The 25,515-nt window shown below is 51.1% G+C and overlaps 1 protein-coding gene across 1 annotated transcript in view; it reads right to left on the minus strand.

Moving 5' to 3' along the window:
• The window catches only part of EPHB1 (EPH receptor B1), a 391,986-nt gene that overhangs the window by 270,279 nt on the left and 96,192 nt on the right, over positions 1-25,515 (minus strand). The window contains exon 2 of the mRNA XM_081159666.1: positions 2,226-2,290. Within this exon, the coding sequence (XP_081015792.1) occupies positions 2,226-2,290 (65 nt within the window). The remainder of the gene's footprint in view (positions 1-2,225; positions 2,291-25,515) is intronic.

Genomic DNA, 25,515 nt, shown 5'->3' on the forward strand with positions numbered 1-25,515 from the left:
GTGAGCTAGGTGCCAGGTTCCATTGGTGAACAAACAGGGGGAGTCCCAGACACCTTGGAGGTTACAACACAGCCAAGGGTGGGAGGAGTGTGTGTGTGGGGGGAATCCAATACTAACACATAGAGATGTAAGCTTGCAACTGTGAAAAGTGCTACTGAGAAAAGCTCCCCAGCCCCCAGAGGACCTGTGATGAGGAGCTTCATGTGGTCAGGGGCACAGCAAAGGCATCCCCAAGGATGGGCCCAGCAAAGGCATCCCCGAAACGGGGCCTGAGGATGATAAAGGCAAGAATGGTTCCGTCCTCTACGATGTGCTCAGATGAGCCCATGTGGGGGGAAAGGAGGAAGGAGAGGAGGGTGGATTCTGCTTGGGCCACAATGAGGGTGATACGCCTGTGAGCACCCAATGAGAGATGCGGCAGTTGGATATGGGAGCCTGGGCTGGGGACACAAACTTGGGAGCCACTGGTGTGTTCACAGAACTGAAGGAGCTGTCCAGGGTGAGAACAGAGGGAGATGAGGAGAGCGCCTGGGATGGAAGCATTGTCTTTGATCTTCTCTCTGACCCAGACTGAGGGTCAGCCTGCCCCTTCTGCTGCTCACTGTATGCCAGAAAGTCTCCGAAGCTGCTCGGGACACCAGGAGAAAAACTGCATATCCCTGAGAGAAGAGGGAGAATGTTAGGGATCGGCAGGGTGGGGGTGGGGGGCAAGCAGAGAACAGCCCAGCCAGCTGCTGTCTCTAAGGGGCTTTGCTTGACTTTGAATGTTTCCCTAAAGGACAACCTTCCCTGGGAAAGAAGATCAGGAGTTTAAAGAAGACTGGTGGTGTGTACAAAAGTCAAGGGAAAATTAATAACCATAAATCATGCCCATGCCTTGTGAAAACATACAAGCCTTCAAACAAAAAAATAATTTGTAAGAGTGGCAAGTTCTTAATATCCAGGCAACCTGAGGAGTTGCCAGCTTATCAGCTTTGCATAAAGTCCCCAGTAGAAGTGAGAAGGGCCCCCTAGTTGCCCAGTGGTCCCAGCAGGATTTCCCCTGCCCCGGCCCATCCCACCCCTTGGGGAAACACCAGCTCCTCCCAGTCCTTGCCCTCTCACCCCAAAGCATGATGCTTGAACCTGGGGCAGTGCATATCTGTAAATGCTGGGACGAGGTAAAGGTGAGAGCCCAGGGGAGAGCGCACAGGTGAGATCAGGACCGCCCTGCGACCTGAAAGGCCCAGTTAGAATTGTCCCTATAGCAGAACCGGACCTGCTGGAACAGGATGTGCACCACAGGGTACAGAGTAAACCTCGGCCCTGGGCAGAGTTTACCAAAGGCAGGGAAGGAGAGAGGAGGTATGGGACAGGTGATGAAGCCTGGGCCACCCTGCCGCAGCCAAGTTCTCCCCTTTGCTGGGATGAAGAGCCCACTCACCCCAACTGCCCTCATCCTTGTGATGAAGCCCTGCAGCCAGTCAGTCACCCACACCAGGCGCTTGAACTTCATCTCCGCCTCCTCCCTCTCCCGACAGTCCATCCATTGCCAAATGCTGCCAATGCTTCCTCCTTAGTTTCACTCAAACTGCCCTCTGAGTCCCATTTTAATTAGACTCTTCTGACCCAGGCAAGACAGCTGAGAGTCTCTTAAATGCTTTTATCTCAACTGTTCACAATCTTATCAGCGAGTGTGGCCATTCTGTTCTCCTGCCCGGGATCTCTTCTTTACCTACAGGTTAAAACCCAGTGGCAGCCACAGCCCTTCTTTACCATGCCCCCTAACACTCTGCACCCAGCCCACCCCAGCACCATCCGCGCTCTGCCATGTCCCAAACACACAGACTCTTCTCTCTTATGTCTTCCTGTGACCCCATCCCTTTCATCAACTATTCCTCCTACCCGGCTCCTCCTCATGCCCTTGCCCTCTCTGCAGCCCCATGGGCATCTCAGAGCTCTGATCGGCCCCAGAGTCACTGGCCTGAGTGCCCACTGTTAGTAGCCACTGCTCCCTTCCTCACACAGGCATGGCCCTAGTCACCTAGGAGTAGGCTTCCTGAAGGACTTTGCCACTTTGTGAAGAGATGGTCTGCATCGCCACATCAGGGAACAGCTCAGGCCCGAGAGCCCTGGTGCTGGGACACTGTCATTCCCACCCACGAAGGTGCTGCTTCAGGCAGGCACTGCTCCCACAGGCCCAGGACTACCCAGCAGGACTGAAGGATGTGGGGTCTGACACTCACCCCTGATGCGGGATTGGCTGTCCAGCCCAGCTCTGCGGTAGCCGTCCTGGTGTCCATTAAAGTTTCTGTGGATCAAAAAGAGAAAATCTCATGAGGCGGAAGGATGGCTGGACAGTGGCTTCATGTTCATGAAGTTACTTAGGACTATAAATGTCAGTGTTAGGAGCCTTGGGGTCCCTCAGTGAAGCAGAGAAGGGGAGAGGTCTGTGAGGACGATGCAGCTCACAGCAGAGTTGGGCACTGACCTCAGGTGTCCGAATGCTAAGCTCACTGCTCTCACCCCGAATGACCTCGAGCCACATGTGTGGGATGAAGTCGTCTACCCATCCATCACTTCGCCACCTTCATACTTCATCTAGATGCTCTGCCAGGGTCATGGAGACCCAATAGCCACCTCTTTCTATACTCTTCCTCCCACTGGGCTGCGCCTCAACCTCACCTGTCCATCCTGCCCTCCTCTCCTCTGCCTCCCTTTCAAACATCCCTGTTGACACCCTTAGGTGATTTCCCTCCTCTGGCTCCAACCACTCTCCCAAGACTCAGCCCTTCCTGCAGGTCCCTTTGCCCCCCACCCCTTGGGCCCAGATACATGTTGTTCCCCTTCCCCAAGACTCTGCTGGGGGTTCACAAGCTTTGGCAAAGGCCTCACCCACAACACAGTGCATGTGTCAGGTCCTAGGATCTGCTTCTTGGTTACCAATCCCTCTGACCACTAAGTGAAAGACAGACACCCTGACTCCTGGGGCCGTCAGGGTGGTCACAGTACACACGCCAAGATCACTAGGTGCCACGTGGTGATCACAGAGCTGCTGTTCATTACAACAGTTTTCTGGAAGGTGGCAGTAATGTGTCCTGAGAACAGGGCACTTCTTTCTTTTCTTTTTTCTCTTCTGTCTATTATTTACCACCCCCACCTCTCATCAAAAATTGCTCCCCAAAGGCTGCTCATCAGCTCCTGATCGACAAACTCAACAGCAACTTTGTTTTTTTAACAGCTTTATTGGGGTAGAAATGGCATACAATAAACTGCACATAATTAAGGCATGCAATTTGGTAAGTTTTGACATATATTTACACCCTTGAAACCATCACCATAATCAAGATAATAAATATACCCTGTCCCTTGGTAATCCATCCTTCCCTCCTGTCCCTGCCCTACCTGCTCACTGTCCCCAGGCAATGACAGATCTGCTTTCTGTCACTATAAATTAATTGGCATTTTCTAGAATTTTACATAAATAAAATCATGTAGTGTGTATATATTTTTGTCTGGCTTCTTTCACTCAGCATAATTGTTTTAAGACTTGTTACATTCTGTATATCAATAGTTCATTCCTTTTTATTGCTGAGTACTATTCCATTATATGGACATACTGTGATCTGTCTACCCATTTACCTGTTGTTTCCAGTGGTTGGCTAATACATGAGAGTGCATGAGAGTTCCAGTTCCTCTGCATCCTACCACATTGGCATGGTCAGTTCCTTTTAATTCTGGCCATTTTAATAGGTGTGTGGTGGTACCTCATTGCAGTTTTAATTTTCATGTCCTTAATGATGAGTAATATTAAACATCTTTTCACATGTTTATTTGCCATCAGTTTATTTTTTGGGTGAAGTGTCTGTTCAGTATTTTTCCATTTTTAAATTGGGTTCTTTGTTTTCTTATTATTGAGTTTGGAGTTTTTATATTCTGGATACAAATCCTTTATCAGATATATGCTTTGCAAGTATTTTCTCCTACTCTGTGGCTTGACTTTTCATGCTGTCTTTCAACAAACAGAAGTTTTAAATTTTGATGAAGTCCAAATTATCAATTTTTTCTTTTATAGTTTAGTGTCCTGAGAAATCTTTGCCTAACCCAAGGTGACAAAGATCTTTCTCTTACCTAGGTCTGTGATCTATGTTAATTTTTGCATAAGGCGGAAGATATGAATCAACTCTACAATTGTTCTTTTCATGTGGCTATCCAGTTGTTCCAGAGGGGCACCTTTTTAAGTTCACACAGTGGTGCTGTATGGGCTGTGGAGGTGTCTAGCCACCTGGATTTCCTGGGGCATGTACCAAAGGAACCTGCACAACACATCCTTGTCACTTAGGTGCTCAACAAACGGGAATATACAACATGTGCTGTTTTGGTTTTCCCTTCCTCTGTTTCCTTTGTTCCTGAACAGCACTCCCTCGACCTCATGTGACCAGCCAGTCTGCGCTCACTGCTTCAGGTAGGAGATGAGAGATATGAATGAAGAATGAAGGTTAAAAAATCTTGGCCCCTTAGGAGATGGAAGGAGCCCTAACATAAATCAAAGGTTTTGGAACAAACCCACCTTATGGGCAGGACCAAGGGAATGAAAGTAGAAGTGATGAATGAGGAGCTGTGTTGAGAAAAAGGGTTCCCTTTGCTCTCTCTCCCAGTGCTCAATCCCAGAGAAGAAATAATGGTAGGAATCTATTGAGGTGGTAGGAGCTGGGACCTCCAGCATCCCAGTGTCATGACACAGCAGCAAGTGTGATCCACTAGGCTGACGTGGCACAGATGGAGACTTAGGGTCTGAACAGGGTCTAATGAAGAGGGCCCAGAACCACCCAGGGGTGACCTACATGCACAGTAAGCAAGGGTCAGATGGGGTACAGGGTATCTCAACAGCTGCCCACGTGGGCAGGAGCCAGCAGGGCCAGTGAGGCACCCTCCTCCACAACTATATACCCTGCCTCTGCCCTAGATTATATTTCTGCCACCCCGGTGGAGCTGGTTTTCTAACTGCAAACCAAAGGGAATAAAGTAAGTAAAGCGAGCTACATTTTCTTGCCCTCTTGACTTTGGGTTTTGATTGAGAGTCATACCCCATCACATCTGAAGGAGCGCAAGCAGTGGAACAGACTTCTCGAATTTGTTTTCTCCTCTGATTCTTTTGACAGCTGGGGAGGCCGATCCCTGCGTGGAGCCACTCTCCCTCCCCCCTTCATCTCCACTTCACAGCACTAATAACGATCATAATGACACACCGAATTTACATAATACACTTCTCAGAAGACACTCCATGAGGCTCCGAAGAAATTCATCTTCGTGATTAAAATGTCTTTGCCAGGTGGGCCTGAGGCAGGAGCCACCGAACCCACTTGGCAGTGTTGGGGACCCGGGCACAGAAAAAGGTGTCATGCTTTCTACCGGGTCACAGAGCCTCCCACCCTGATGCCCATCACCTCAAATCTCAGCACGTTGCCCTCCAGGCAGACCTGGGCTTCCAGAACCTCTGCTGTGATCCTGGGGTCAGGGAGTTCTTGTTCACAAAGCCAAAAACCCGCAAAAGCCTCCAGAACCATGCATCTTCCTCAGCCTTAGGATCATGTCGAATTAGCAGCAAACAACAGGTAGAGGACACAGGCGGCAAGAAAACTAGAGTCCAGAATCAAAACTGAGAATCAGCCTTTACTCCTAACCTTTCCAAAGTCTGGCCTGTCCCGTTAAGCCCATGCATACAATCTAAGATTCGTTATATTCACAGTCCCCTGCACAAGGGCTGCGACCGAATCTGTTTCTCAGTAACCTTTTCCATCGTCCTGGTGGACAGAAGTTGCAGCAAGAGGAGTCTGTTTCTCCGCATCCTGCCCGCCATGGAGACAGAGACCACGAAACCGTAAACCATCCACTCGATATGATTAAGGGCGATTTCTTTCCTGGCACAGATAGCACCTGATTATGGCATTACACTCTGGTGGGGTTGCGTAAAAGTGATTTGAGGAGGTTTACATCTCCCTGGAGAGGGAGAGAGCGCTCATTTGCATTTATAAAGCATATTGAGAGTTCTGGCAGAAAGTTATGGTGGAAGCACAATTAAATATTTACCATCACTTCTGCTCTCGAACAGTGGCGTGGGGACCAAACCAGCTGGAGGTGCATGTGTTGCTGTCAGATTTGATGTCTACAGGGGACAGGACTCTGGGACCCGTGCCCACTGCCTGCCCTGTGCCCTCTGGAAGCGTGCACTCACTGCCCACAGGATGAGAGCTGGGAAGGGCACACACGCACGGAGTGGAGAGAGGCCACTGACGTGGGTGGACTGGGTGCAGGTCCCACTACACTACTTCGGGACAATCTCTCAGTCCTCTCCCCTCTCCTCCTTCCTCTCTTGTGTGTGTGTGTATGTGTGTGTGTGTCTCCCTCTCTTTCCTTCCCTCCTCACCTTCAGAATGGGTCTAGCACTAGCTAGTACCCAAGACTGTGTGGGGGACTGCGTGAGACTGGGCACTGCAAGCCTTACGCTATTATTACTATATAACTCAGTCACTCCAGGCCTCAGCTTCCTTAACTATGAAAAGAATCTAATGATGGTATCTGTAAGATACTTAGATATCTACAAGAATCAATGATATTAGATATCGAATGATATCTGGTCTACCTGCTTCCTTGCTTTGCTGTGAAGACCAAGGAGTAACACATGCTGAGGATACAGCAGTGATTCCGAGTGGTGGGTGCCCGAGAGGGACTCACCATCGACTCCTGGGGGGACAAAAGCAAAGTCACACTTAGCATCCTACTCTGGCTGAGCCCACGAAGAAAGGACTGGAAACCTCAAGGGAAGGGACAGGGTTCTTCTGCTCGAGGGGAATCACACTGTGTGAAGGGAAAGGGGGATGCTTGTGGTCTCCTGCACGGGGTGGGCAGTGGCGGGAGGGTACAGTGGAGAGCTCCTCCTGGCTCTTGGGGAAGGCATGACAGGTGACAGAGGCAACAGGGAAGGGACAGAGACGGGCTGACAGGAATGAAGTGGGAGCCAGTGAGCAGGAGAGGATGGGAGGCCACAGGGGGAGACAGAAGGGGCTTCTGGCAAGAGCTGGCTGGACTGGCAGGAACCCTAGAAGGATGGGTGCACAAGAAGCCTGGCTGAGAGACCCCATTCCCCAGGGATTTCCCTGCAGTGGGTTTGATATGGAAACCCTCAGGACATCCCCTCCAACCACGGGGGGGTGCCGCCTGGCGGTCCAGGTGGTGGGGCTAGGTCTGAGCCCCCTGAGAGACGGAAGAGGCAGCTGCCACCTGGCTCTGCAGGCGCTTCCTGTTTCTGTCTGGATTGGCACCTTGGGATGTATTGACATTTGGGATGAATTAGATACCCATCACAGTGAAAGGGAGATAAATAAACCCTCTCCTTGCAGCTCTGCCATTCCTTTTGGAGAGGCATTATTCAGACATTCAGCTGAAAATATTTACAACATCCTTCCATCGTGGTAACAATATACAACAACACATACAAATGGAATGGGGCTTCCGGGGCTCCCTGAGCAGTGCCTCCTGTGTATTTGATAAGGCAAATCCAGGGACCTTCCGAGCAGGGAAAGGCCAGTGCAGCAGGGCCATCACTGCCCCAGTGGCAGCAGAACTGAAGCCTGGAAGCCACGCCGGCCTTCACTAGGGGTCGGGATCAGTGGAAGAGGGCTGAAAGACAGTGGCATAAAGGGGACCTGGTAGCCATTCAACACAGGTTGTCTGAGCAGCTCCCTCAGGCAGAGTGAACACTGTGCAGGCACAGAGACAGAGGACAGACAGACATCTAGGCCTCAGGGAGCTTGCAGGCAAGCGGGGAAGCTGAACTTAATCATATAACCATGCAGATGAACCCACAATTACAGCCTCAATAAATGGCAGGAAAGAGGAATCCCAGGGACAGTTGTGAACATTGAATAAAATGACAGGTACAGGGAGCTTGACAAGCAGCTGGTATTGCCTCCTTCCTTCCCCAGCCCCTGGCTGATGAAAGCACAGAGACCACTCCTTTCTCTCTCTCTCTCTCTCTCTCTCTCTCTCTCTCTCTCACACACACACACACACACACACACACACACACACACATCTCTGCCCTACGACTGAGTCCATACTGGCAGAAATAAAATATGTATAAGATAGTCTCCCCACTCCCAAATTCAGAGTGTGCTGGTGCCCACAGTATGCTGGGCATTCCTGACCATGGTGAGACCCTCCCCACCTTTCTAGGGAGTCCCCATGCTGCCCTTCAGACCTGGATTCAGCATGGAGAGCCTTGAGTTTCTCCCAGAGCAGACATCCCCCACCCACCACCCCAGGCTCCTTTGGCGTCCCCCCCCACCCCACTCCCTGGCCCTGCTCTGTCCCTCACGGCGCCTGCCAAGTACAGTACTCCAGCCCAGCCTCACTGTAGAGGCCTCATGGGGCTCTTTCCCCTGACCTCCCTCGAAGCTGTCCTGGATCCACATGCCCTGCAAACTGGGCAACTCCTGAATGATACCCACATGACTCCTCAGGCGGTCTGCAGCCCTCTGTATCCTCAATCCCTGAGAAAGTGTCCCGCGACCAAGGGCTTCTAAGCCCCAACTTCACACCACGTTCAGATCTCCTACTGCCAGGACAGACCGGCCTCCCTGTAATCTCATCCTTGCCCTTCTGAATTGGCCTCAAGTTGCCTCCTGGATCAGGGGAGGGAGAAGTTTTGCCAGCTCTGGGTTTGGGGATGGTGTTAGTTGACTGTGAACTATTAAGAGCACCGGCCAGCCTCAGGGGCCCATGTTCTGGCATGGCTGGGTCCTGGGCCCAAAACAGCTACACAACTGAAGAAGAAAGTGTTCCAAGAGAGCCTTTCACATCCATCCCTTGTGTACACCCCACCTAAAACTCCCTACATCAGATCTTCCTGCTGTCCTTCCCTGGAGCCCAGTGTGAAACCTCAGAGGCATTAGCTTTGATTCCTTGTCAGGAATCAAAGCCTCTTATCAGATCATTCACCAGGCTACGGTAACTCTTTTACTACAAATTCTTTTATATTTTGGACACCCCATCTGAGTCCAGGGCTTCACCCTTGCACCCTGGGACCACAACGACCCCCTCTTAACTGCTGTCTCAGCAGAAGTCCCCATCTGAACCATTCTCCATGCATATGCCAAATTCATTTTTTTAAAAATATATCTTTATTGATGTCAGAGAGAGGAAAGGAGAGGGAGAGATAGAAACATCAATGGCAAGAGAGTTGTCATTGATCGGCTGTCTCCTGCACGCCCCCGACTGGGGATCAAGCCCGCAGCCCAGGCATGTGCCCTGACCAGGAATCGAACCACGATCTCCTGGATCTTAGGTCTATGCTCAACCACTGAGCCATGCCAGCCCAGGCTGCCAAATTCATTTTTTATGCTAGTGGTTCAAAGGCGATGTGGCCGCACTAAGCAAAGCCCTCTAAGCACCCAGTGATTTCACTCCCAAGAATTTGTCCAAAGAAAATAATTCTAAAGGAAAAAGAAAATAAAACACTATCTCATGAAGATGTTCATTACAGCATTATTTAGAATATGAGAACACAAGAGCCAGCCTATCCGTAGGGGAAGAAGTGCAGGCGAGCACTCAGGTCCACGCTCCTGGAGTGTAACGAAGACAATGTAACAGTATTCGGAAGGTCAGCAATAAAACATAAAGCAGGAAACCACTGTGCTGGTGCAACTCTGGAAACAGTGCTTCCCAGAGAGAAATGGCAACATAAACACAGAGACTAGAAGGCAAGGGGCAAGCAGGGTTAGGGAGATTCAGTTACAGAGGAGCTTCCTGACTTTTAATTATGCTGTTTTAGAAGTTATAAATTCAGAAACAGAAATATCACCAGTCTTCTAAAAAACCTCTCTTCCTTCAAGTCTCACTCCCCTGCCTTACTCCACTAACTCCACAATACACTATAAACTTCTGGCCTTCATGAACCTTCTGACCAAGCCCACCTTTCCCAAACTGACCTTCAAGGACCCAAAGGAAACCCATCTCCCACCTCCCCACGTGTGCTCATGCAGATCCTCCTGCCTGGACAGCCTACTTCCTCCTCTCTACCTGAAATTTTGTTTTCAATCTTTCCTCCTCAAATACATTGTCAGTACCTTGAGAGGCAGAGGTGTGACTTTTATCGGGTAGGGCTTGACCAGATGCCTCATAAAGCATAACTGCTCAATCAACTCTGGGTTCAAGTCTCAACTCTGGGTTCTAGTCCCAGCTCTACAACTGATGAGCAAATCAAGTTATATCTGGGTGTTGAAGCCTGACCTTCACAGGTAGAAGCCTTCCCTCCTGCATCCATGAGCCAGTACAACCATGCCCAGAAAGACGCTCTGTATGTTCTTAAGAACACTCGCTGGATGAACATTTATTTACTGTCTTTGCCAAGTGTAAGATGCTAAGCAAAGAGAGCTACTATTACATGTCTCAACTGATTGATGTGTAACAGTGGCCGGTGGGGAAGAGAAACAAGCCTGAGTAAACTGAATGAGCCAGTCCAGCCCATCTGCTGAATGACTGACTGATTGAATGAGTCGGAACAGGCACTTAGGCTATAAATACAAACTGTGAAATTTGCTCTTTTAAAGAACACACAGATCAACAGAGTCCTCCCCACCACACCCTTCTCCTTCTGTTTCTCTTATTTTCCAAGGTGCAATTAATGATCATAAATAGAAAGAAGCTACAGCTTAGATAGGTCATAGCATACAAATGTGTCTTAAGGACGTAAGCCTTCCATTTGGGTGGAAGTCCCAAACAAGTACTGTCGTTCTTTTTCCAGATTCCTTCTTTTCCTTCCGTCTCAGTTCCCTTTCCCATTCTGATATCAGCCATCTCTCATCCTTTAAAATGGCCAAACACCCTCTCAGATCCATGTGTACCCTTCCTAAATCTGAAATTATGCCTCAGTCAGAGAACCCAAAAGAAAATTATCTCACGGCCCCTGGCTGGGGATCTGCAGACCACTCCAGCATCAAACATCTGCAGGCAGAAGCCAAACGTTCAGATTGTGTTTGTGGGTACAGCAGAGCGAACCCCTGAGGCTGTCCTCTGGGCCCAGTGTGACTCCTGCCAGCCCCACCCACTCTCAGGCCTTTAACCAGACCTGCAGCCAAGCAGGCTGCAGGCGCTCACCTCCTCCTGACCCAGATCCCTCTAGACAAAGCGAGACATACCTTTCTGCCCGATCCAGCAACAAAGGGAAAGAGAGGTAAGGCGCAGCAAGAGAAAAGGGAATGACACAGGCATGCAGCGGTGCAGGGACATCATTTAAATTAACACCCCAACACTGAGGGTGCGGGCCTGGCCAGGAGCCAGCGGCTGCTCGGGGTTACCTATTTGCATTTTCGTGGGGAAGAGTCAAAGACCTATTAAAATCGAGGAGCCTGGCATTTTCCAATCTTTCAGAACCAGGAATTCTTAGGAAGATTGAATCTATTTGCCCGGGCCATGCTAACAGACCCATGAGTTGGCGCCAGTGGCACATGGGTAAGAACCATGCATAATAAGCTACTGCCTCCTGCTCCTCATGGGCACAAGGAGAGAGAGCCTCTCACTTTCTGAGAGATGTGGGCACCCAGGGGGGCATCAATCACCCTGGAGAAGAGCGGGGAGGAGAGCCCGCACGCCCATGCAAAATGACTGTCTGCAGCCCTAATGAAGGCTGGCGATGGATGGTGGCCCGGGCTCGTTAATCAGAGCCTGCTGCTGTCTCCCTCCCCTTCCAGGCCCTCCTGCACCCTTGTCCCAGATTGCTCTGTGGCACAGTAACTCTCAGATGTCACTGGCACTGGGCTGTGCCCCTGGGACCCCTGGCACTGGCAGCAGCCAGAGAAAGCCAGCTGCCCCTGGAGGGATGGCTGTGGTAGGGGCTCGGGGGATGTGCCGGGTAAGGAGCAACCATTCCGAAAAGGAAGGAGTGGGGGTTGGCCGGGCAGGCTCTTGTGTTCACCCGGACACATCCTGCACTAGACTGGGGCTGCTGAGTGCCCAGGGGCCACCAGAGCTGAGTGACCCCTGAGAGCCATTCCACAGTGCACCTCCCACCAAGTGCTAACCCTGTGCTGACACCCTCTTCCAAGTGTCTGTCACCCTCAGCACTGCCACACCATGCTGTCACCACCCCATGGCACTGCTCTCCTTACATAAGAACCTTCATGCCCTGCCTCACTGACCCCATACCCCCCACGTAGAGGCTCACTCTCCCCTCACCAGAGAGCCAGGCTGGCCTCCTGCCGCCCTCAAGACTCACCACCCAGGAACCCCAGAGAGAACCTGTCCTCATCTTACCATGACTCCCCACCCCACCCAACCCTTCCAGCTCTCTCAGGCCCAGCATGGTCCCTCTTGCTCCTCCGAAAGCCCCTCTGACCACCCAGCCTTGCTCTCCTCCTGCCCATGAAGATGTGACCCATCCCCTCTGGCACCCCAGCTCTATAGGGCCTGCGCTCTGTCACCCGCTCTGGTTTCGTTTGCGAGAGCAGTGCCAGTGGCGTCACTTCTCCATGGGCACCTTGAAGGGCACCTCACCCACGGCGATGCACAGCAATCGCTGGGAAGCTGGCGATGGGTCAGGTCCTGCTGTGTGAACCAGGTCTGGGGGTTCGCAGGCTGCAGGCTGCAAGGCGGAGGCCCAGTCTCTCTTCCTCCAGAAGGCCTCCCTGATGACTCTAGTCACCACTCAGTGCAGGTCTCAATCACTCTGCCTTTTATCATTCTGCCGTTGTTCTGTGGGGTTGATTTTGAATGGCTTGCAATGGCCTGTCTGTCCCGGGTCCTAACCCTGCCCTGCTGCACCACATGATCACTGTTAACTGTAGAGAGGGTCAAAGGAAGGCAGGTGGTGATGGGAGCAATGGATCAGCAGGAGGACACCATGAGAGGAGCCTGCCAGGGGAACGGCTCAAGCTTGGCTGTGAGATCATAGTTCTGGCCGCCCCTAGCTGTGAGGCTGTGGGGTGGGGGGGTCGGTGGGGTGATGCCCAAGGCTCCTCCAGAACTGCCTCCCTAATTCCACAGATGCCTCCTGCCTCCTTTTGCCACTTGTCATCTCCTTGTCAGGGAATGCCTGTCCAGCCCTGCCTGTCACTCACACTCCTGAAGCCTCTCTATCATGGCCAAGACATCTGGAGAGAGCCCGGGAAGGCTCTATTTGTGTTTCCTAATCAATAACATTGACCAGCTCCTGGCATCCAGCGTTTCCTGAGATCCCAAATAGTCTCAATGCCATAACCGTCTTCCCCGAGCCTTGCAAAACTCTCGCAGTGCATGCCTTTGTGCAGAAATGTCTCCAGAGGGAGTGAAGGTCCAGGCAAAGCTCCCTTCTTGGCCTGAGAGTGGTCCCACTGGGTTTCCACAGCTAGGGGCAAGCAGGCCTGGTGGCCAGCGTCCCACCTCTCTCCTCTTGCTATGAGCATCTGATCTCTGCTCCATGAGAGCACCATGGGGAAATCTGGGGCCTAACACCTCCCACAGCTACCAAGACTTTGAGTTGGCAGCTTTGGATTCTCCTTCAACACCTGGATGCCCCAGGCCTTAAGGCAGCACTCTTAGCTACAGAAGAGACATTTTATACAATTGTTCTTACTTAACAAGCAGCTAAAGTGATATGTGGCGAAGGGAGGCCCTCTACACATCAGTTTGTCAGAAGAAACAGACACGAGACAGCTGAGCTGGGCTCCAGGTGTGGCTGTGCCATCACTGTGCCGTGTGAGCCGAACCTCTCTCTCTGCCCAGATTCTCTGGTGGACAGCGGGTGGGGTTGCACTGATCACCTTCGGCCTTTCTGGACTGAGGCTACTGCGTGGGTGGAAGCTGAAAGGCAGCTCCAGGTCTCCTAACAGTGGGAAGTTGGGGACACTTGGGAGTCACCTCCGCCTCTTCAATGCTGGAAGCTTAAGGGAAGAGTCATTCATCAACCTGGTCTTGAGTTTGCTCTGCTGGGTTAGGGCAAAGGTTTCCTTCAGAGGTTGGAACCTCTTGACTCCCCAGCTTGGTTTTCTGGCCAAAAGAACAGGCTTCGGTGGGGGGGGGGGGGGGGGGGGGGGGGGATATGACCCCTACAGTTCTCTTCTTTCTGAACTAAGAAAAGAGCAAGTTCTTTGCTTCAAGATCTGGAGCTCTGTTTCATGTCTTCCAGGCTGAACATGATTGGTCCAGACTTCATCTGCCCACTCATATCACTTCCTATCAAAATGCCACAGGGTATTAAGCCCCAAATCCGAGTACCTCTTTCAGTTCAGAATCTCTCAAAGTTTAAAAAGCTCCAGAGGTTTGGTGCACTCCACCCCAAGCTTGGGCCTCTAATATAGCACCCTCATCAGTTAGTCATTCATTTCTGCTTGCTTACCACCAAAGGTGAGGCACTTACCCCACCTTCCCCAGCTGGCCGTTTTCTTATCAGATGGTCCCAACTGTCAGAAGACTGGCTTCTTGGGATCCCCTTTGTCCTTTGTGCTCCTGAAAGGGCTGCCACAAAACCAACTGTTTCCCTTTCTCCACAACAGCCCTTCAGATTAAGAGGAGGGCTGGGCCTTCTGAGTTTTTCAATCCCAGTCCCCACAGTCTTGGTCCCATCAGCTCTTTGTTCAGTCCTTGTTTTCTGGTCAGGCAGCATCTACCCCTGAGCTTATGTGCTTTGTGTGGTCTGAGCAGCACAGGTGAGGGAAGGGGGCTGTCACCCACCCTTGTGGGCACATTCTACTACTCTCTTAAACTCCCTATCGATTCTTTTTATGAATCCAACTTAGCATGCCAGGGTCTCCCTGGGAGGAGCAGGGCTCCTTTGTGCTCTGGCTCCACCCCCAGAAGCCAAAGGTTCCTGACAAGCAGCTCCCCTCCCCACCTGCTGTGGGTGCTCTTACTTCTGGCCCTCACCTGCCCCCTCCTGGCCCTCTGCATTCCCTTCTCCCCCTTCTTCACCCCCCGGGGCCTCCTCCTCCTGCCATCTCCCTCCTTGTCCCCATTCACTCTCTCCTCTCTCCTCCCTCTTTGTGCTCTTGTTGCTTAACAGGGTGTTTCTGGGATGAATAGTGTTTTCAGCCCTGGCTGGGAATACATCCGGCCTTTCCCAGCCCGCCCCTGTCCTCACGGCGCCGGTGGAGTTCTGTGCAGAGCTGGGCCCAGACGGTGGGCCAGCGGATTCACTTGAGAACTCACAAAAGCCCCATTTCCCTTCACACAGTGCAGACTGACAGGCCTGGCAAGGCCCCTGCTCCGCACATTCACGGGGAATACCAGCACCTCCGTTCGGGATACACTGAAGCCTCCAGACGCATATGCAGAAGGCCCCATGTCTTGTGTTTGGAATCTGAGAGGCGAGGGCTTGCAGCAGGGAGGAGGTGCAGCTCATCGCACTGTGGGCCCTCTGAGGGTAGGAACTGTGCCCAGGTGAGGGTCAGACACAGAGCACTGGCCATATGTCCCCCGGAAGGATGGGTGAATGGGTCAATGACCGAATCAGTGAGGGAAAGAGACCCTAGAGGGGCCACCAGCTCTGGCCTACAGTGTCTCAGGGAGGAAGCTTATCTGGAATGTCCTGGTCCCTAACTCTGTGTCGGGAGACCCTGAATTTGAGGGCAGAAACATGATGGAGAACTGCAGAGGGGAGGCAGGTTCCGGCCTACAGGAGGGGAGAGTGCATGTGAAGCGAGCATGGGTGTGGACAGCCGTTCTTCGCTTCCCAGGCAGGCTCAACTGGCGATATCTAAATGTGCACACTTTCCAAGACGTCTATTAATTTTTAAAGTGAGTAATACAACCACTTGTACACTCTTTCTTGCAGGATGTCTATTCTCTTTACTTTCTCTTGGTTTCCATCACTAATACTACTGGCTGGCTTTCTTGAAAGGGAGGAAGTTACCTTTTCCCCACTTCATAAGTTATACTAATGCTGTGGAGTTCTCTGGCTTGGCTTTGGAGGTCCTGAGTTCAGGGGCACCGCGCAGTGGATTGAGCAAGTATGGCAAATGATGGCAGAGACAGGAAGGTCAGCTGAGAGTAGTGGCCAGGTTCTTGGAAAGCCATGACCTTGGGGCTTGTGGCTGTCCTGAGAAATGCCCCTCATCACCTCAGTTTCCAAAAGAAGCCTTGGAATCAACTGATACAGGAGGAGAGAGGAACAGATGCCTAAAGTGGTCAGGGAAGATTTCCTGCTGGAGGCAGACTATAGACTCAGCTTGGGTTATGCAAAGAATTTAGGTGGGAGGAGAAATGAAAGGATGGGCAATTTGGAGCAATGTTTCCCAAAGGGTAGTCTGTGGAACTGGGGAAAGAGAATATGTGTTGCAAGGGAAAAAGAGGTTGTGTAGTCAAATTGGTTAGGAAACTTACACCAGTGTTCTTACTGCAAGATTCTTCAGAGAGAGGCGGAAGGGGTGAAATGAGAAATGGGGCTCCAGGAACAAATGTAATCCTTGGTAGCTGCCACTGGACAAGTACTCTGGCTGTCAAGGAGAGGGACAGAAAAAGGACAACAGAAATTGTGGCCACAGCACAGCCAGGTTGGTATTGGCTGGCAGAACACAGGGCCAGCCTCACCACTTCTCAGCCTTCCACTCACATGGCTTGGGAGCTGCATGTGAAGCCAGATGGGAGGGGGCCCAGGCCTGTGTTGGAGTCATATCTGGTTCAATGCCAGGGGGCAAAGGACCCTCCCACATAAACATAAGCACTGCCGGGTCTTCCCTGGTGAGGTAGAAAATTTCCTAATGAGAAAAGAAGGCAAGATGACAGGGCACAGACTGTGTTTACCTTCATTTTATGTCCTTTAAGGTGAGCTTAATGACAATGTTCTACTTTGGTACAGCTATAGTGTCCTAAACAGCTCATCGATCCTGATTTGGTTCAGTCTCAGCTCACTCTTCTGCGGAAATCCCTGCCCAGCTCCCCAAACTGTGCCCATTTCAAAAGGGGGCAGCAGGAAGTGGAACCAGTGGGAGGCAACCCCATGCCTGGGGCAGCCCCTTTACCAGTCCCTGAGCCCAGCCCAGCCCAGCTCACCCCCATCCTCAGAGCGACATCTGCTCCAAAGCATCCCTGCTTCCCAGCATCCTGGGTCTCTGGAATTCTCTCCCCACTCCTGGCCAGGGCAGTCCCCCAGGAGGTACACAGTGTGGCATACCCACAGGCCGTATGACTGGCCCTATAAACAGCCCACCACAAGCTGCCTCTGCTCTTCTTCCTGCCCTTTGCACCCACCTAAGCATCTTTACCCAGCAGGCGTTCTCTACAAATGTGCTGAACTGATGCATAAAATCTGAGTTTTCCCCAAAGTGGAACTCTGCCCTCCAACCTGATTGTCATTGGCTGGGCAATCAAGAATGCCTAAAGTGGCAACAGAGATGCTTCACACCATGGAGGGTGACTGGGGAGGGCAAGGTGAGGCCGTGGCTGCAGTGAGCAGAACGCACTGTGGGCTTGATCAGCCAGCAGATTCTGCAAACTCACGGAGATAAAAAGTGTTGACTTTCCAGGACGGCTCCTGGCGCTCCCTTAGCCAGCACTGTCCATAGCTCCGAAGAGGAAAACTGAGGGAAGCTCATTCCTTCTCCTCCTGCAACTTACAGGAACATTAGAAGTGGGACCCTCCCCAAGGGATGGGGACTTTACAGTTTTTGGAGGACGAAGCACACGCTGGGTCTCACCCACGCAGCACCCAGCAGCTGCCATCTCCACCTGGCCGGAGGGACTGCGCCTGGTGATCAGTGCTGCAAAGTTGCTGCCTGGCACCACTACTTTTGTTGGACAGATTTGGCTCTTACGGAGATCATTCGTCCCTCAAAATGCAGCACTGTGACTGAGGTTTGGGTGTCGGCCACCAGGTGCAAAGTCCTCTCCCCCAAAGGCCCAGGTCAAAGCAGAGAAGTGGACGAGCTAAGCATTGGTGACCAAAACACAGGACTTTCTGTCAAAACTAGATTGCTTTCAGGCCAGCTAAGCTTGAGAAAACTGAACAAACATTATATTTAGATGCTTGAATTTTTGCAGTTTGTGTTCTCTAAATTCCATGAGCTGTCTTCCCTGACTACCTCGCAAAGGGGGTCGGGCATAGGACTCACTCCCTCACTCTCACGCTTGGGATCCACAGAGCCTAGCTTCCATTTGTGGCCTCGAATTTCTCCCAACCATGAACTTTTCCCATGAAGAGAGTTCAAACTGACCCCTAGCTCCACAAATGTAAAGGCCCGACACCATGGACCCTCCTCCCAGCAGGCTCTGGGGGATGTCTCACCCCACCCTGTGGTGTGGCTTCTGTCCCGAAGAGCTATGCTCATGGCCCCTAGACCCCCTCCTTTGCCATCCCCTCCACACCCCAGCAGCTGCCTTCTTTCACAAACCGCCTTGGAAGAAAGACGACAGGGACTGTGTCCCTTAAACAGAAGAGAATATTTTGAACAGAGAATTAACAGCAAATTAAACTGGTTTCATTGTACTCATTCATGCATAAAATGAGTGTGGGTGTTAAGTGGAGAAAAAAAAAACCAAACAGGCGATGCTTCGCGATAATCAGAGGGCAGAATCCAGCCGCAGGAGAAAATGATCACTCAGGGGAGGAAGGCGCCACGCGGTATAGGCCCCTAATTGGTCAGGAACACACACTCTTGCTCTTATCACACCCAGAGTCTCCCCCTTTCCAGGATGGGGGCCCCCAAAAGGCTGGGAGGTCTCTCCAGCTTTTTCCAGCTGCAGCCAGGCCCATCACAGGTGGACACACCCTCCTAAAAATGCCCCATGACTGCCCCTCTCTGGAGACCTGTGCTGGCTCCCGGAGCAGGAGCAGCTGCTGGACTGCCTCTGCAAGCTCAAGCAAAAATGTTACAGCAACAACCAATTAGGGCCCATAATCCTCCAGTCTTCCTCCTTCATGGGCTTGTTTGGCTACAGTGGGGTCACAGCGGAATAGCTCGGCTCAGGAGTAACATGCAAGCCATCCGTCTCCTGTGGGTTCATCGGGACCCAGGATCAGCAGGAACAAAATAATAACAATTTTAAATAACCTCACAAATCTCTTTTCTGCCAACTCTGTGTAGTTAATCTATTATCTGATTCCCATCTCTGGCGGGTGCCCAGGCAGAGCCCTTTTCAGAGGCTCACCACCCTCCTCCTTGGAAATAAACCCCATACAGGTGCACACAGCCCAGGCTGGGTGGGAGGAGAGTGTCCGTGAGCCAGCAGTGAAAAGACCTTGAACCTCCAGCCCCGAGGACCTTCTGCAAGGTGATTCTCAGAAAGGGCAAGGATCTTATGCAAATTCATTTTTCATTCCCAGGGATGCTGCTAAATGTGCGAATGTTCACTGTGCATGCAGACGCACCCCGGGGCTGGGGAAAGCTGGGACTTCTCTCCTGACCAGACTGGCAAAGAGGCAGAGAGGATGGACATGAGGACCACGGGGAAGGTGGATGGCTCCTCCCTGCCCCTTCACTCGTCCACACACTCAGCAACAGGACCCACCTCAAAAGTAAGACTGAGGAGCTGCAGGGGCGCCTGGACTGCAGGAGCCCAGACTGAAGCCAGGAGCAGGCCGCTCAGGGCCTCCCCTGCCTTAAGCACCTCCCACAGGGCACGCTGTCACCCACGGCTTGACACAGAGCATCCCAGAGCTCCCAGTAGAGTGCCTGAACTTCTATTTATTTTTAATACATAAAAATAAAAGAAAAGAAAAAACTAGGATTTAGTCACTTGGGCTATGGTTGGGGTCATGAGTCAGGTACAACTTCCGAGGTGTCCTGAGAGAAGCATGGGAGGTCAGCATGCAGAAGAGTAGCCAGAGTGCCCTGACTCGGTTCATTTTCCACATGACATGTTACAGTTTATAGATACCAGGTGAAGAGCAGTTAGGGTTTATATTATCTGGTTTAGACCAAACTAACCCTTACAAAAATGGAATGAGTGGCTTTAACTGACCTCTGAAAGAAATGCACATTAAGCCATTTCAATACTGCAAGTGTAAACAAAGCGCATGGGCCTGAGGTTGCTGACACCTGCCCTACCCCTAGTGACAGCTCTTCATCAGTTGCACAAAGAGCGAAGAGCCGTGACAGTCTAATCAGATCTGACAAGAAATTGGCTGAAAACATCAAATAATCAAGAAGAATATTTGAAATATGGATACATATCCACTATCATTAATGATGAACCTCTCTCTCGGTGTATATTTTGCCTTGCTGTACCAGCTAATGAAATTAAAAAGCTACTTCAATCACAGCAAGATATTTTAAAATTTTGTTTATTTCATTCTTATCTGATTTTTTAATACTTTTATTTTATGGCATATATTAAAATACACAGACTACATTAATACAAGAGCACACACACATTCACTAAATACATAAATATATAAGTACTGGGGTGCGTGCTTGGTCTGAGATCCCTACCCCTCCACCTATCTCAATGAGGGGCACCAGCCTCCTGCCAGAGACTCGAGTCAAAACCATGGACTCCTGGACCCTTTCTCTCACCAGCTTTGTCCACAGCCTCTTCTGTGTGTCTACTCTCTCAAAACCTCCCAGTAAGTCCATTTACCTCCTTTCCCACTGCCGTCACCCCACCCAGGCCAGCCGCCTCCCTTCTGGACGACTGCGTCAGCCCCTAACTGCTGTCTCAACCCCTTTCATGTGTCTCTCCAACCCATTCTCCATCTTGCAGATGGGTCAGCCTTCCAAAAATGCAAATCTGATCATTTTGCTCTCTGACCCAAAAGCTTTCAATAGCTTCCTATGGATCTCCAGAAAAGTCCAAGCTCCTGTCCCCTCCTCCTCCCCATTGTCATCGTCATCATTATCATCTTCACTGTCTTCACCAATAACACCTACTGAACCCTTTCTATGCCAAGTGCTGGTACTAAATTTCTGCATCTACCATCCCTTTTGCTTTTCACAACCCCTGAGAGGTAATCACAGGCATTGTGCACTCTACGGGTGAAGACTAAAGAGGATATGAGACCATCCAAGTTCCTGCAGCTCTGCTCGGCCTCTGCACCCACCCCAGCCAGCCCTCTTCCATTTGGTGCCAACCTTGCCACTGACCTTCCAGCTCATCAGAAATGTTCTCAGTGCTGACGTGTCCTCTCTTACTCCCCATTCATGCTCCCCATTCCTCCTCTCCGCCCCTCCCTCCCCTTCTTATGAGTGACTCTTCCTACCCAGCTGGCTTTAGCTTAGAAGCTGCAATAAATAAGAAGTCTAGGCCACAGCCACCTATTACTGCCAACCCAGCAGGTCCAACGCCCACGGAGAAACCAAATCAAACCCAATCCATTCAGGTCTCTAGGTCTAACTCTCAGTTTACAGTACTTCCAGGGGACTGAGAAACATGCTGACACCATGGGGATACGATCAGCAAAATCCCGGCTGTGAAACTGTACAGGACACATAACCCAGTTTATTCAACAAATAAATTACATAAAAAAATAAGAGGGGCAAGGGAACCTATGGATCAGAGGAGGCTTGAGAGACAAGCCAGCCAAATGTAATGTGTAGATGTTGTTTGAAGACTGATTTGAATAAACCAACTGTTAATACTTTACATACAGCGAAATTGAACACTGACTAGATATTTGATAACACTAAGGAATGATGTTAATTTTTTAGATGTCATAATAATGGTGCTGTGGTTATGTTAAAAAATAAATAAAAATATGGACAAATTTACTTATGTAAAACTTTTAAATTATGTTTATCAAAATTATGATAAATAAAATCAAAAGATAAAAGCATTTTTATACACAAGTTGTCTTCCCCAAGCCCTCAATATGAATAAGGTATTTGTATAAACTCTCAAAGTGTCCCCAAAATTTCTCATCAAACCTGCTCACCATACTTTGAAGTAACAATTTAATTAATGCCATTCTTTCCCCATGAAACTATAAAACTGTAGGTTGTGTGAGGCTGGAAATGTGTCTTTTGGTCAGTGTTGGGTCATTCAGACACACATGCATACACATAAACACACACACACACACATACACGCACACCTACCCCCCCAATACCTACGCACCCGGAAGCACCTGTAGCCCCACCCAAACACAGCCCACATGCACGCTTGCTCTCATGTTCCCGCATGTTCTTCCCGCCTCTCTGCCCAAGTCTACTTCCCACTGGGCCCCATGAACCTAAGCAGGAGGGAGAGGCTCTAAGACATCCCAGAGGCCCCCAGTCCAAGTTATTTTAGAGTGTGCTTCAAATGTCCTAATTCTCAGGCTCAAGGTTCTTCTCCCCTCCACACACCCTACTCCCTATAATCCATCCTATTCACCTGCCACTGTCAGAGTCTTCTTCCTTAACTACCACTTTCACACTGCCTCTTCCTGGCTCAAAATTTTTTTTAGGATATTATCTTCACTCAACTATTTATAATTAAATGGGCAGCCAGCAAGCACAGGTGCTGTGCTAGGCCCACTGGCAGATCTAAAGATGTAAATGGTAAGATCCCTGCTCCCAAAGGCCTTGGCTTCTCAGGTCTCAATTACAGACACCATGTTTGAGCACTTACTATTCCCACAGCAACCTATGGGATAGGCTCTGTTATCATGTTTCTAGAGAAAGAGAAACTGAGGCTCAAAGAAGATGAAGCCTCAGAACATACTGCACCCAGAGCCCAACCAAGGTTCCTCCAACTCCAAAGTCCATTCTCCTAGAATGGTTTTATCAGCTTAGACTCCAATGACCACCATGACCCACCCAGTCTATGTCCTGCACTCCTGGCCTGAAACAAAGCTCTGGGGCCATTAGTTTCTCCATCACCTTGCAGACTCAGCAGGAGTAGTCATGAGCCCCTGCCATTGTCCCTGCTGTGCCTCTACCTAGAAAATCCATCCCCTCAATAAGCTTAAAGTCTAGCAGGGTGCTTAAGAACAGAAAAGAGATCAACTTTAGGATGTGATAGACACAGTCCTTAGAAAGATATTTGTTCTGTCTGATGAAGGGGTGCTGAAGCTGGGGCTTAGCACAGAGTAGGAGTGTGCTTGGCAAAGAAACACGGAAGGGCATTTAGGCAGAGGGAACAGCAAGGACAAAGGCACTGAATCATGCAAGAGTGGGGTATTTGGGGGGCTCGGCAAGCTGCCCAATGTAAAACCTAGGAGACACTGAGAAGAGTGAATAAATATCCCAGGCAAGCCTCAGGAGCAGTCTCACTCTCTGCCTAGAACATTCAGTAAAAATATTCCATCATCCCTGGGTCCCCATGACTGAGGAAGGAAGAGGGGGAGCAGTAGGAGGAGAAAGGGGAAGAGGAGGAAGAAGGGGAGGAGGAGAGCTTCATGTATCGGGGTCCAAGCTCCTGGAATGACATGAAGAGCCATGGCCCTTCTCTTGTCCTCTGCCCGCTGACCAGCACACTGGGAAATTAAGAAAATTGGAACTGCTAAAGAGGGTGTCTACCTCACCCACTGCGAGATAATCAAGCCCTGGCACATGACATCCTCCAGGCCACGCTGCCCCATGCAGCGCCCCCCGCCCCATCCCTCGGAGGCCTGGCCAGAGCCAGACTTCTGTGCACCGAGGGCTGAGCCCCCAGCTGGTTTGTGGCATACCCAGCACCGCATGCACTGCCCTCTGACAACAAGGGACACACCACGGGGTTCCCAGGGCCTGGAGGCAGAGCTCCCACCTCCTGAGAAGCCCTGGAACTTCCCAGCTTGGAAATGAAATGACACACGCAAGAGGGCAGACATTTCCACTCCTGAGCAGGAGTTGTTTCCTCAATAAGCAAACAGAGCCCACACAGACACTGCTCTGCTCCACAGATGGTGCCTCGAAAACACAAAACCGCTTCCAGACTACAGATTGTGCTGGAGCCCGGATCACCTGCTAGCATGCAGACTCCGCCGCCACTCGCCTAGAGTCTCTTGGGACTCGCGACTCACCTGCCACCAACTACAGAGAGAAGCTGAATCAGTGCCATTCGGTGGGGGGTCAATTTTTTGATGATGGGGTCAGCAGGAAGGAGGAGCCAGGGGAGGCTGGGCTGGAAATCCTCCAGACCCGGCTTCTCCCCCTAGTCCTGCCATCAGCATTCATGCCGCCAAGATCAACTCATTTCCCACGTGAAATGGGCTGTTAATGAAGCCCCTTGGCAGGGATGACACTTGGAGTTGTGAGATGATGATGGCAAACACGTAAATTCTAGGAGGTTGAGCATAAAGTTGATAAACTGGGATGACAAAATGCCTGGCCCGTGTGCAGCCACACCTCTCCTCCTCTCCATGACAGACACTGGCAGTGGACAGACTCACATCCATCCACCAAGTCACCCTCCTCACCGCAGCCCACCCCAAGGACACTCGAGTCAATGCCAGCTGGCACAGCAGATAATATCGATTTGCCTTCTCAGGATTAATCAGTGAGGCCCTGAATCCTTCAGGAATGTTTAATGGTGAAACGCAGGGAGTGTCACAGCCTCCGACCGTGGTCCACATGCAGTGTGGGCTCTAAGAGAAGAGAAAGGATGTTGCCTATAGAAGGGGCTCTAAAACCCCTCCTTTCATGGGGGTACTGAGAGACCCAGCTCCTGAGCAGACACAGCCCATTCTGGCTGGTATCCCAAACCCACTCATCTTTCACAGCCGATCCCAAGGTTTCTAAGCCAAGATGGAAAATGGCCTGTGGTGAGTAATAAAAGCCCCAAAGTGAGGAGTGACCATGCATCCATCATCCCTCCGGTGTGTCAGCCAACAGTGCAAAGGAAGTGTGGGCGCCGGCCCCTTCAGAGCCTGTGGCCACGGGAGGCAGCCCAGAGGAAGTGCCCCTCTGAGTTCTGGGTGAGTTGTGGCCCTAAGGGACCAGCAGGAAAGGCACTCTGGGGAGAGGAAACCAATGGTGCTGAAGACGGGACACACCTGTAGTTGAGGAGCACCTCAGGGGACCTGTGTGTGGCCTCACCGCCCTGCTTTGCTGGTCTGCACCCACAGCTGTGGCCCCTCTCTCCTGCAGGGCTGCTGCTGCTCTGGCCCTCTCTCTTAGCTGGGGTCTGAGACTCAGCGGGTCAGGGAGCAGCTGGGATTGGGGTGTCCCTCCCTTAAGGATGCTGTAGCTCCTCATGGCTCCCCATAGAGAGGTTGGAATCTTCGAGATTCCTAAAGATGAGGAGCTGACCAAGAAGAAAACTGCTCTTTAAGAATAAATAGGGTGGTGAGTCTGGGTTGTGCCCAGGGTCCCCCACCTTAAACCTGGTTGAGAGAAAGAATCAGAGAGCACCCTTGCCCTCATTTTTTCAGGAAGAGCTGGAGGCCCCCTCCCACCACCCTGTGTGGCCTGGTGCCCCACAGCTCTGCTGGTGATGAGGCAGAGACCACATGAGGAGAGTGACATTCACCAGGAGGGAACACCCATCGAGTTTCTTCTCCCCACTGTGAGGTTGAGCCGCCTGCTGACCCTGCATCAACCTCTACCCCTTTGAATCTCAAACAGCAGAGGGCCTGGCGGGATCTGAGCACCGAGGACTGCAGTCGCCAGCTCTGCATTCAGATCGCCTCCTTGATCAATACCCAGCCATGGTGCTTTCCAGCATGTC

This window comes from Miniopterus schreibersii, assembly GCF_964146895.1.
Source record: "Miniopterus schreibersii genome assembly, chromosome: 15".
NCBI classification, from domain to species: domain Eukaryota; kingdom Metazoa; phylum Chordata; class Mammalia; order Chiroptera; family Miniopteridae; genus Miniopterus; species Miniopterus schreibersii.